Below are 11,915 nucleotides of genomic sequence, written 5' to 3' on the forward strand. Positions count from 1 at the left end.
AGGATGTCTGCCTTTCATGCATTCTGCATAATATTGGACAATTCAAGGATATTTTGGATAATTCTTGGGTCATCTTAGGCTGATTTCAGGTCAGTAATACCAAAATACCACTGGACCCTTGTCTGGTCAAACATCAACACATCAGATTCCACTGATGCCAGAGCCCCAAAAGGTAGAGAAATGTCAACCAAAGACTGTCTTTTAGTAGAAACATGAATCCATCCATAGATATACACCTACAGGAACTTAATGGAGACACTAAACCAGCCTGGATTGGAAGTTTCACACCTTTCTTTCCATTTTCAAGAAGCAATAATTAAATATCTGCATAACCATCATAAAAAAATGTCATTGCAGTCTAAAAAGTTAGAACTTCCTGATAGAAAATTAACCGTTTAGGGTTTTGGATGCTGCAGTTTTTGCAAATTATGCCCCAAAGTTCACGAACATTACAATTATAATCCATGTAACGTTTTTCTCACATGTAAACAATCAACCAGAGTGACACTAGAGATGCTTTTATTTTGACACTCAGAGATCAACAATCTAGCAAATGTGGCAGAAAGTCATCAAACACACACACGGTCCTGACAACATAACACTGAACCAAACCAACCAGGCTGACTAAACCACAAAAACACAAACACTAGTAACACTGGAACACTAACATAAACCACAATAATGACATTTAAACCTCCAACACCCCGAACTCCCATGGTGCATTGCAGCACAACAGTTCAGTCATAGACCGGCTCTGCCATCGCTACATTATTTTGACTATTTTTTGCAGTTTAAATAAGCATTTTCTAGTCTAAAAAATTGAAAACAATATAAAATACGTCTAAAAATATTAATTAAAACATATTAAAAGAATATTTAATTGAAATAAAGTGTGTAGCGTACAGCGCTGGGCATCCATTTCACATCGAGGTCTGATCGCTGCGCATTGTGTTGCTCTGCAGAGTGTAGAGAGGGTTAATAAAGCCTTAAAATATATAGAAATAATAAAATGAATATGGTCGCTACTTCACGGATTTTTGTCTATCGAGGGACCACTGTGTATTAGCGGCGTTCCAATGCTCGTGGACTTTTCACTGTCAGGAAGAATGTGCATTAACAGTGAATCCTGTTGGAGGGTTATTGGTGCGCCGACACTCACATGAACCTGTGGTGATAGTGTTTTATCTTCACTCCCGCTGTACGCCGTGTGGAGGCCGGCCATCGTCAACTCGGCCAGGCTCCGCCTCTGCAGCGGGCTGTCGGTCGCCGTGGCTACGGCCGCTGCGGTTGCCGTGGAGCCGTGCCCTGGCAACAGGTTGCCGGGGAAGTCAAAGACGTGACGTCTGTTGACAGGCCACTTGCCCTTCAGGACCACCTCGCAGATGTTATCCATCCTGTTGATCATCACTCGGTCCTGAGCAGAGGACGGAGGTTATTCTGTTAGTTTTCAGGGTTTATTTCTGTACAAACTCAACATGTTCATGTGTAGCTGCTGCACCTTCACCTGAATTTATCAAAACAATCCCACAGGACGAATTCCTTCAGTACAACACCAAACTCTCTTTAACGCAAAACACTCTTTGCATTCACTAATTCTTTCCAATCACTCCTGCCTTGCTGTTTTTATGATCCCGTTGAGCTACGGTCAAGTAAACACTTCCTGGCCAGATGTTTCACATTAAAAGCTTTCCTTCCAGTGGTTCAAAAGGAACGATCCGTCTCCTCCTGGTACACATTTAATACAAGGCTGATTATTTCCTTGGCTAATAAAATATTAGGACATCGTGTAGAATGCTTATCAGAATTCCTCAGAGCTCAAGTTGTCATTTTAAATGTCTTATTTTGTCCAAACCCAAAGATGGTTCAGTTTGTTACGACAGATCAATTAGGAAACTAGAAAATGGGCTCATTTGGGACCGAATTTTCTCTTTAAAAATGGACTTATTTGATCAAAATCAGCCAAACAGAAGCCAACTGTAGGTGCACAGTGGTGTATTGGACGACTCTGCTCTGCTGAATTTGCCCCGTGAGACATTATTATAAAGGTAATTCCACACGATCATTACCTGGCCTTCTTATGTCAGTGCTCCCTATTACTTGAGACTCACCTTAGGCCAGAAGGAGAAGGCGTAGGCTCGGTCCTGTAAGGCCTGCAGGGCTGAAGTTTCTGGCAGGTCGTCAGGGCAGAACCCATCTCTGGTTTCATCTCGGGCCGACGTGCTCAGAGACGCGATGCTCTCCTCGTCGAAGTTCTTCTGCTCTGATGCAGCACTCGCTGTGCAGAGAGAACCAAAGTCACGTTGCAACTCTTAATTAAAAAGAGCTTCCGAATTGTCATCAAGGGATCCAAACTCATTTTATTCTCTCGCCCCTGGAACTGAGGCTCATTAAAACACTGACGAGTCATGAGGGGAAACACCAGAAATAGGCCCATGACCGAGTGTGGGGTCAGCAATAATGAAGGCCGGCAACCAGGACAAATAAACTGCTTAACAAAAGGGATTATATTACACAAAAGTACGGTTAAATTAAGTCATTTCAGAAATCTGTGCTATAACTAGAGCTTCAACTCGTCTCTAAAACCAAAACTCTCCCTGCTGAGATCAGTGACTCTACGTTTATACTACAGCAAAAAAAAAAAAAAAAAAAACTGTCCCCATACCTTCAGCCTGAGAGGATTTCTCAGATTTGTCGTCTTCATCCAGCCTCTCCTCCTCTTCCTCCTCAGGGCTCTTCTCTGTGTCGGCAGACTTTGGAGATTTAGGAGACTCTGGGTTCTCCTTCTCCTCCCTGTCTTCCTCCTCTGCAGGCTTGTGGCTCGGCTCTGCTTTGGGAGGAGAGTCAGGACGTTCTGGCACCTCGGTGGTCGTCTCCTTCTGGTCGCTGTGAGACTCAGCAGGACTCGAGCTGCTCTTCTCTTCAGTCAAGTCTTTGTCTTGGTCATTTTCGGGTTTCTTCTCTTCCTCTCTGCTCTGCTCCTGCTTTTGTTCTTCCTGCTCCTCTTTCTCCACTTTTGGCTGGACCTCCTCTTCTTTCTTCACCTTCTCTGGCGAAGCGGCCCTTTCATCCGTCGTTTCTTTGACCTCTCCCTCATTTTCCTTTAACTCATCGAGGGCTTCAGTCTTGGTACACGGAATGTCGTTGGCATCTGCTCCTTCCGTTTCCATTTTCACCTCCGTCTCTGCTTTCCCTTCCTCCGTCTTCACACCTTTCTCCTGACCCTCCTCTTCTTTAGCCACGTTAACAGCAATTTTGGCAGCAGCTGCAGCACTCGCCAGCTCTGCAGGGGTGAGGAGTGGAGCAGAGGTGGCTTCTGACGCCGCCATGCTGGCTTTGGTCATCTCTCCGACGGCAGCTCCGGCCCCCCGCTGGCTGGTAAAGCGCTGGTGGGCTTCCAGGAAGGCCAAGGCGGGGTCGTTCAGGATGTGATAATCTGTACGGCTCACTCCGTGCTTGGACGCCCCCAGGAGGAGGTCTCGGTCGTGACGTCCGCACTCCCACCACTCTGGGAGGTCTGGAGAAGGCTGGCAGAGCTTGAGGCGCTCAGAGAGCAGTGGATGAGGAAGGACCTGCTCTCGGATGCGACGGAGCAGCTCGATGCGGTACAAGGTCCGGGAGGCACGCTCCTCTGTGATGGGGTCGATGATCAGGGTCGGGTCAGGGAGTTCTGATGGGAAAAAAGCAGAGGAAGACCTTAGTGAGAAACAACGCAGAAACATAGAAAAAGATGCAAAACCACCTTTCTGTCGGGCAGTAACAGCAGTAGTGTTTCCTCTCACCAGTTTCAGTCTTGATCTGCATCCTGCAGACCCGTTTGCACATGGCGATGAATGAGTAGTAATATTTCTCCAAGCTCTCGTCTGTTTTCTTGTCCAGTCGAGCGAAGGCCCTGAACTGTGTCCAATCAAATTTCTGACGCTGGGTGTCAAAGACGACTCCGAATGTGGAGACAACACGATAGAAGTCAGCCTCCTCACGACGAGTCCATCTGAGGACGAAATGAGAAAAAAAGGCTCAATTAAAACAAATAATACAGGATTCATTCTTTTTGATTCTTGGGGATTTCTGCAGGTTGCTGTTGGGGTGTTGTAAAACTCTATTTTCCTAATTTCCTGAAGAGTTATATTGTAGCACACAATCACAGAGTAAACCTTATATTACAATTTTACAATTCCTCCCCTTCTGCAGAAGGGATACATAATGAACAAAGCTTTCTATGTGCAATATAACCGGACTCTTTCCTAGTAGACTCAAGTGTAATACATCAGTGCAATAGATCCGTTTACTCTATTTCAGTTCTTTTTCTGTTAATCTTTCTAGTTTTTAGTATTAGTATACAGTCACTTTACACATTTAAGACTCCTGACACATTTCACACAAACACTTTCAGAAACTTGTATTTTGTACACTACGGATGAATAAAGGAGATCTTATCTTATTAATACAGCATCAACTAAAACACTACCTCTGTCTTCTCTCCTTGTAGTACATGGCTCCATCGGCCATCAGGGAGCTGGCGGTCATCACTGGCGACGCCTCTGGCATGAACTGTCCACCTTTGGCAAAGTAAGCGCCTCCTTTGGCCAGATAGGGGCTTCCATCTGTCATGAACACCCCTGCTCCATCTTGGATGTAAGCTGCTGCTCCTCCAGTCTCAGCGACCATGGCCATGGAGGGCAGGAACTCCCTGCGTCGTCGCCGGCGGCCGTCAGGTCGGTTGAGGGCCTCCTGACGGAGCTGCTCTCTGCGGTTGGAGCGCTGGTAGGCCGTGATGAGGCGACGCAGACGAGCTGTCAGAGCTGAGGCTGCTGGCCAATAGAGACGCTCGCTGGAGCCCGAAGCTCCTCCTACACCAGGTGCGCTTTGTCCGTTTTCACCTGATTTAGCTACAGGACAGGAGACAGAGGAGACCATCAGTCAGGGATGTCAAACTCTTCTTAGTTCAGGAGCCACATTCAGCCCAATGTGATCTCAAGTGGACCGGACCAGTACAAATTTCTTCCATTTGTTTTAGTGCAAAAAAGTACGTTCTGAAAATGTTCATATTTAAAGAATTATCTTTTTACAAAACATTATGAACAACCTGAAATTTCTTAAGGAAAATAACTTAAATTTCAATGACATTATGCCTCAGTTTTTCATTTCCACATTACAACTTCCAGATCACAGAGTGTCTACAAAGACACAAAATATTTAGTCACAGGAATCTGGAACTGAATGATATAGGACTTTACTTTATGATCAAAAACAAGACAAAAATGAGACAAAATGACAAAAACGACAAAAAAATACAAAATTAAACAAAATATTGCAAAAACAAGACACAAAATGACAAAAGAGAGAAACAAAACGACAAAAAATGAGACAAACGACATGAAACAAAACAAAGTGAAAAAAGCTACAAAGCGACAAAAAAATGGACAAATGACAAAAACAAGACAAAAAATGACAAAAGCGAGAAACAAAACGACAAAAAATAGACAAAACACAGTCAAAAAACACAAAATGACAAAAACAACACACAAACCAATGAATAAAGCAAAACACACAATGACAAAAATAAAACAAAAACGCAAGTGAGGCAAAAGCAAAACGACAAGTCTGACAAAAAACAAAAACAAGACAAAATATAAAAATGAGACACAAAATGACAGAACTATTTATTTTATGATCAAAACAACTTGTCATGATCTAGAAAATAGTTTAAATTTATAGTTTTACAAATTTCAAACTTGCAGTTAATGTCTTCTCTGTAACTTTTACACTTTATATAGTCGTCCCAGGGGCCGGATCGGACCATCTGGAGGGCCGGTTTTGGCCCAAGGGCCACATGTTTGACAGCCCTGCTATAAGTGTGTAATGTCAACACTGATCCTACGTCTTATTTTACATTTGCTCCTTGTTTGTTGGACCTCGTTGACATTTTAGCAGCTCTGGGCCTTTAGCGCTGACCGTCTGAGTTCAAGGAATGAATCACCTGACATTTCCGTCTTCCGGCAGAGACAACTCATTTGTGTACAAAACTCATTTTAGATAATTACATCTGTAGTGGCCTTTGCTAGTTTTGCACTTTTTAACACACTTGTCATTTGTTTAAATGCTAAAGGACTTGAATGTTTGTGGGTTCTGCCGGGTTATACTGGGTTGAAATTTCAGAGGCTATTGATATGTGTCGATGTGTGTGTTGTTTTATGGCCCGACACACTTTCCCAGTGAATTCCCACTTTTTTCTGTAGTAATTCTGCTTTGAAAATGCATCGCCTCCTTTTGTGTACAGCTCCGGTTTACCTCCAGTCTCGCCCTCCACAGTTTCATCTTTGTCGTCCAGTGGAGAGTTGGTGAAGTCGTCCAAGTCATCTTTGAAAGGCATGCGCAGCGGCTTGTACTCTGGATCCTCGTCCTCGCTGTAGAGTTACAGAAACAAACAAGAAAGAATTTAACTTCAGGAACAACTGGAGCATTTTCGTTTGTTGGATTTGAATTTAAAGGCCTACAAACAATCAACTGAGGCTGAATAGGCTGGAAAATGGCAGAGGAAGTATTACAATACAGCTACTCAAAACCAGAGATACCAGCGAAAAGGGAAGAATAACATCTAGACCAGGAGTGTCAAACATGTGGCCTGTGGGCCAAAACCGGCCCTCCAAAGGGTCCAATCTGGGATGACTTTGTAAAGTGTAAAAATTTCAGAAAAGACACTAACTGCAGAAATAAATCAGTAAAACTACAAATTTAAAATCATTTCTAGAGCATGACAAGTTGTTTTGATCATAAAGTAAAATACTAGATTGTTCATTCTTCTTTTGACATTTTGTCTTGTTTTTCTAATATTTTGTCCTGTTTTTGTAGTTTTTTTAGTCTTTTTTGTCGTCTGACTTTTGTCATTTGTCTCATGTTTTTGTCGTTTTGTTTCCTTTCTGTCTCGTTTGTGCTGTTTGTGTATTTTTTTGTCGTTTTGTTTCTCGCTTTTGTCATTTGTCCATTGTTTTGTCGCGGTGTCACTGTTTATTGCTTTTGTCGTTTTGCGTCTCATTTTTGTAATATTTTGTCCTGTTTTTGTTGCTTATTGTCTTTTTGATCATAAAGTAAAATACTACATCGTTCACTTCCAGGTAGCTGTGACTAAATGTTTTGTGTCTTTGTAGACACTCTGTGATCTGGAAGTTGTAATGAGGAAATGATAAACTGAGGCTGAATGTTGCTGAAATTTATTTTTCTTACGAAATTCCAGGTTGTTCATGATGTTTTGTAAAAAGATAAGATTATTCATTAAATTTGGAGTTGTGATTATTTGTTGGTTATTATGCTCTGATTGTACTGGTCACTTGAGATCAAACTGGGCTGAATGTGGAACCTGGACTAAGATGAGTTTGACACTTCTGATCTAGAAGGACGTCAGAGTGAAGAGCTGCTCTGTGGTCAGGGGAACCTTCTCTCTTACCCCTCAACGCCATCTGTCATCATGTCGGAGCCCCTCTGCTCGGCGGCGATGGCTTTGGCGTCCGGCATGCCCACCCGCTCCAAGAAACACAGGGCGGGGTCGGCTCGCATGGAGTTGTACTTCTCATAGCCTGAAGACGGAGGGAAAGAAATGAGAAAATACAGACACCTGGAATCCATGCCTGAAGGTCCAGGAGGCTGTAAACCGGATTTTTAATCTGTAACTAGTCAAATTTGCCTCGGAGAGACCAGAAGGTTATTTAGTCAACACACACTCAGCTGAAGGCAAACTCCTGGAAAGAAAGGTGAAAGAAAAAGAAAAAAAAAGTTGTGCTTTCTAGCTCACTTCTAGACAGACGGGACTCTGCACAGCCCAACACACACACACAGCGCACACACACACAGCATCCATATTAAATGAAGGAATAGACAAAAACAGCAGCAGAAGGGCAGACCCCAGGAGCCAGCTGCTGACAAGACAGACAGCCTGTGTGTGTGTGTGTGTGTGTGTGTGTGTGTGTGTGTTTGTGTACTCGCCTCCGTTGTGCACGTGCGTGTTCATGTGTGTGTGCTTATCCAAGTGAGCCTGCAGGTGCTCATTTGTGTCAGAGGGAGAGGAGGGAGGATGAAGAGGAAGGAGAGTGTGTGTGTGTGTGTGTGTGTGTGTGTGTGTGTGTGTGTGTGTGTGTCATGGAGTCTGTGAAAGTGAGCTAGTGGGTGTGAGAAACTGTGCGAGTGTGTTTGTCCGTTAGGAGCATTCAGGCAGAACAGATTAGAATGTGCAGATCCTACCGAGACACATCGGGAAGGAGAGCGAGGAGGGGGAGAAAAGATGGAAGGAATGGGATGAAAATGTAGAGGAGCATGTGAGGTGAGGGGAAAAGAGTAAAAAAAATAAGGAGAGGGGATGGAAACATGAACCGGGGGGAGGCAGGAGAGGAGAGAGGAGGTAACAGAACCACACCGCCTCTTTTTAACCTTTCATTCATCCCTCCTTCCTTCTTTCTCTCCATCACATTTCAATTAGGAAAGATGTGACGCATTGTTCCTAACCGTCACACACAGCTCTGCCTGCAGCCAAACGTTAATCATCAGGGCCTTTATAGGCCATCACTCTTCTGTGTGTGTGTGTGTGTGTGTGTGTGTGTGTGTGTGTGTGTGTAGTGTGTAGTGTGTGTAGTGTTGTTTTGTGTGCCTCTGTGTGTCTGCATACAAAGCTCAGTGTGTACATGTGTGTGTGTCGGTCCCCCGAAGGGCCTCCCTGGTGAATGAGGATTATGATTAACTATGGGTGAGCCCTTTTGTATTCCTGTGTGTGTCTCTGTGTGTGTGTCCTAATTGAATCATAGAAGGTGGCAATGATGGAAAAATTATGACAATTATGCAAAATTAATATGAATGAGGGTCTCCGTCCGCAGCGTACACACGCGCACACACACACACACGAAGCTCCGCCTGTCACATCCAGGAGTCACATTCAGAGTGCAGCTGAAGGTGGGTCACCTGGAGATTAATGCGACGCTCACAAACAAGCAGGAGAGATTTAGCTACTCAAGATCATCTCTGTTTACCACCATAACACCTGTAACGCCGTGCACGCACACACACACACACACACATACACACACACACACACACACACACACACACACTCAGCCAGTGGCGAAACCGGCCATCAATCACATCCCAACAGCACACCGAGCCTGCCAGCTGCGTACCGCCATCACCATGGCAACACCAATCAACTGGTGGCAGCAGAAGTGGGTGGGATGTGTGTGTGTTTGATGGCGATGAGCTGGAAGACACCGATGTGTGTGAAGGTGCTGACATGTTATCTATACGTGCGTGTGTGTGCGTTATGTGTGTTATGCTGGGAAGATGTGAGTCCGTTACCGTGTTTGAAGACGCCGACGAGCAGGGATTTGTCGGCCTCGCTGTCCCACCAGTCAGCCGGGACCTCGGCGTGGAACGGCTGGGGAATCCAGACATCCAGCACACTGTGGCGGAGACAAACAACGTCACATCACTGATAATCAAAGTAAAAACTGTTCAGTTTGCTCCATCAGTCTTGTATTTCAACTGCGAACAAAAAAAGACGAACGAGTGGAAATCTGATTATGAGCCATTTGCGTCTGAATCAGATTCTTAAAGCTGTCAGCTGCCAACCAGGGACAAAAACAAAATATTTAAGGAGCATTAATGTAAATGCAGAGTTATGGTCTTGTTCGGTGTCCAACATCAGGCCTGCGGGCCAAAACTGGCCCTCCAGAGAGTCCAATGCAGACCTCAAAGTGTAAAAATTACAGAGAAGACATTAACTGCAGATTGTAAATTAGTAAAACTATAAATTTAAAAATTAATTTAAATTCCATGACAAGTTGTTTTGATCATAAAGTAAAATACTAGATTTCTCATTGTTCTGTTGTCATTTTGTGTCTCATTTTTCTAATATTTTGTCTTTTTTTGTTGTTTTTTTGTCTGACTTCTGTTGTTTTGTTTCTTGTTCTTGTCGTTTTGTGTTTCCTTTCTGTCTTGCTCTTGTTGTTTGTCTATTTTTTTTGTCATTTGTCGCATGCTTTTGTCATTTCTTGTCTCGTTATTGTTGTCTGTCCATTGTTTTGTCGCTGTGTAACTTTTGTCTATTTTTTTGTCTCTTTCGTTTTGTTTTGTGTCATTTGTGTCATTTTGTCGTTTGGTTATTCGCTTTTATCGTTCTGTGTCTCATTTTTGTAATATTTTGTCTTGTTTTTGTTGTTTTTTTTGTCTTTTGTCGTTTTGATCATAAAGTAAAATCCTATAGCTCCAGATACCTGTTATTAAATGTTGTGTTCCTTTGTAGACACTCTGATCTGTAAGTTATAATGTGTAAATGACAAACTGAGGCATAATATTGCTGAAATTTTACTTATTTTTCTTAAGAAATTTCAGGTTGTCCATGATGTTTTGTAAAAAGATACTAAGATTATTCCTTAAATTTGGACTTGTGGTTATTTATAGGTTATTATGCTGTGGTTTTACTGGTCCGGCCCACTGGAGATCAAACTGGGCTGAATGTGGAACCTGAACTAAGATGAATTTGACACCCTTGCAGCTCCATGCTATGAATAAACCCAAATATTCCAACTGTTCCTTTTTTTTTTTTTGACTGAGCAGTGAGTTTCAGCAAACACAAGAGAAAGGAATAATGATCTAAACAGGAAGTGCTGCTCGCTGGCATCTGTTTCGTTGCCATGGAAAGGTCAATCTGGAAATAACTCCGATTTGAGAAACTGAATGCCAAAGGTGAAAAGGACATCAAGTGGGGAGCGGTGGAGTGTCACTGCATAAATTTAAGAGACGCAGCACTATATCATCAAAACACACATTTGCCTGCCTGTTTATTCTCACTGGATTCAATTTCAAAGCATAATGGGACCAAACTAGATTTACATTCATGTATAAGGTTAGTTTGGTGCCATAAAGCGCTGGTGGGAGCCACGCTAACTTCACTGACTGGATTAGATTGTTGTTTTGCTGTTTTTGCCGTGTGTTTAACGCGTTTAAAACCCTTCTTTCTTCATTTTTAAGTGCCGTCATGAGGATTGGTAAATAGTAAAAACGGAGAGCAATTAAGTGCACCTGTTGATGCAAATTAACATTCTGACTGCAGTCCAGCCTCAGTCGAGCTACTTATCAGTTTAGTCCCGCTTTCTCATTCAGCACTACAGAATGGTCTGACTGCACCACGGCATCATTGTTCTATAGCGGCGAAAACAGGCTGGATTGTTTATATTTCTTTAAGACCTCTACACACTATGCGATTTTCAGCCGTCCCAGACGAAAGATACCAAATGGTGAAAGAATGGTGGCAACATCTTCGGTCTTGGCTCTAAATCAGTGGTCCTATGTTGCACTGAGAGACAGGTTCAAGGACAGGCGTTGTCATGGAGACCAAAGACAAGCTGGCATAAAATTCTGACTGTCAGAAATTTGGGGTGATGATCTGCTGCTGCAACCTACGACAACTAACTAACCAATAGAAATGTAGGATGAAATGATGTACTGATTAGTGTAACACTGGAGCTAAACCCAAGTAGGTGATTTACGGTGACAAAACGCATCAAAACAAGTATGTGGGATTTAAACAAAGAAGACAGTCTAGTAGAGCTGTGGCAGCAGAAGCCTTTTAGACGTGTCCTCCAGCTCAGACCACAACCGGACAAAAAAGGACGAAGCATATGGACGAATCGTGTCCATATTCTCCTCTTCCTTTTTTTGGGATTTCTCTCCAAACACATAAAAGGGTGAGGGCTCCGTTCATGTTTGGCTAGTTTCCCTGTGATTGTAGGAGCTCCGTTTATCCTTCAGTTGTTTATTTTTCATGGATGGACGGCGCACGCTTTTATTCTTGCCCGTTCACATCGACTCACGTACATTGTAGGCTGAGATTCAGCTGCGTTTTCATCGTGCAATCTGCACACAGAAAACTTCATGTC

At 43.3% G+C, this 11,915-nt stretch overlaps 1 protein-coding gene across 1 annotated transcript in view; it reads right to left on the reverse strand.

Moving 5' to 3' along the window:
- chd7 (chromodomain helicase DNA binding protein 7) overlaps positions 1-11,915 on the reverse strand; it is a 96,841-nt gene that overhangs the window by 7,086 nt on the left and 77,840 nt on the right. Inside the window, exons 24-31 of the mRNA XM_055014286.1 lie at positions 9,334-9,437; positions 7,442-7,571; positions 6,289-6,404; positions 4,466-4,886; positions 3,780-3,988; positions 2,663-3,667; positions 2,109-2,275; positions 1,160-1,414 (exon numbers count right to left, since the gene is read on the reverse strand). Coding sequence (XP_054870261.1) covers positions 1,160-1,414; positions 2,109-2,275; positions 2,663-3,667; positions 3,780-3,988; positions 4,466-4,886; positions 6,289-6,404; positions 7,442-7,571; positions 9,334-9,437 — 2,407 coding nt within the window. The remainder of the gene's footprint in view (positions 1-1,159; positions 1,415-2,108; positions 2,276-2,662; positions 3,668-3,779; positions 3,989-4,465; positions 4,887-6,288; positions 6,405-7,441; positions 7,572-9,333; positions 9,438-11,915) is intronic.

Source organism: Amphiprion ocellaris, chromosome 10 (assembly GCF_022539595.1).
Source record: "Amphiprion ocellaris isolate individual 3 ecotype Okinawa chromosome 10, ASM2253959v1, whole genome shotgun sequence".
In the NCBI taxonomy this organism is placed as follows: domain Eukaryota; kingdom Metazoa; phylum Chordata; class Actinopteri; family Pomacentridae; genus Amphiprion; species Amphiprion ocellaris.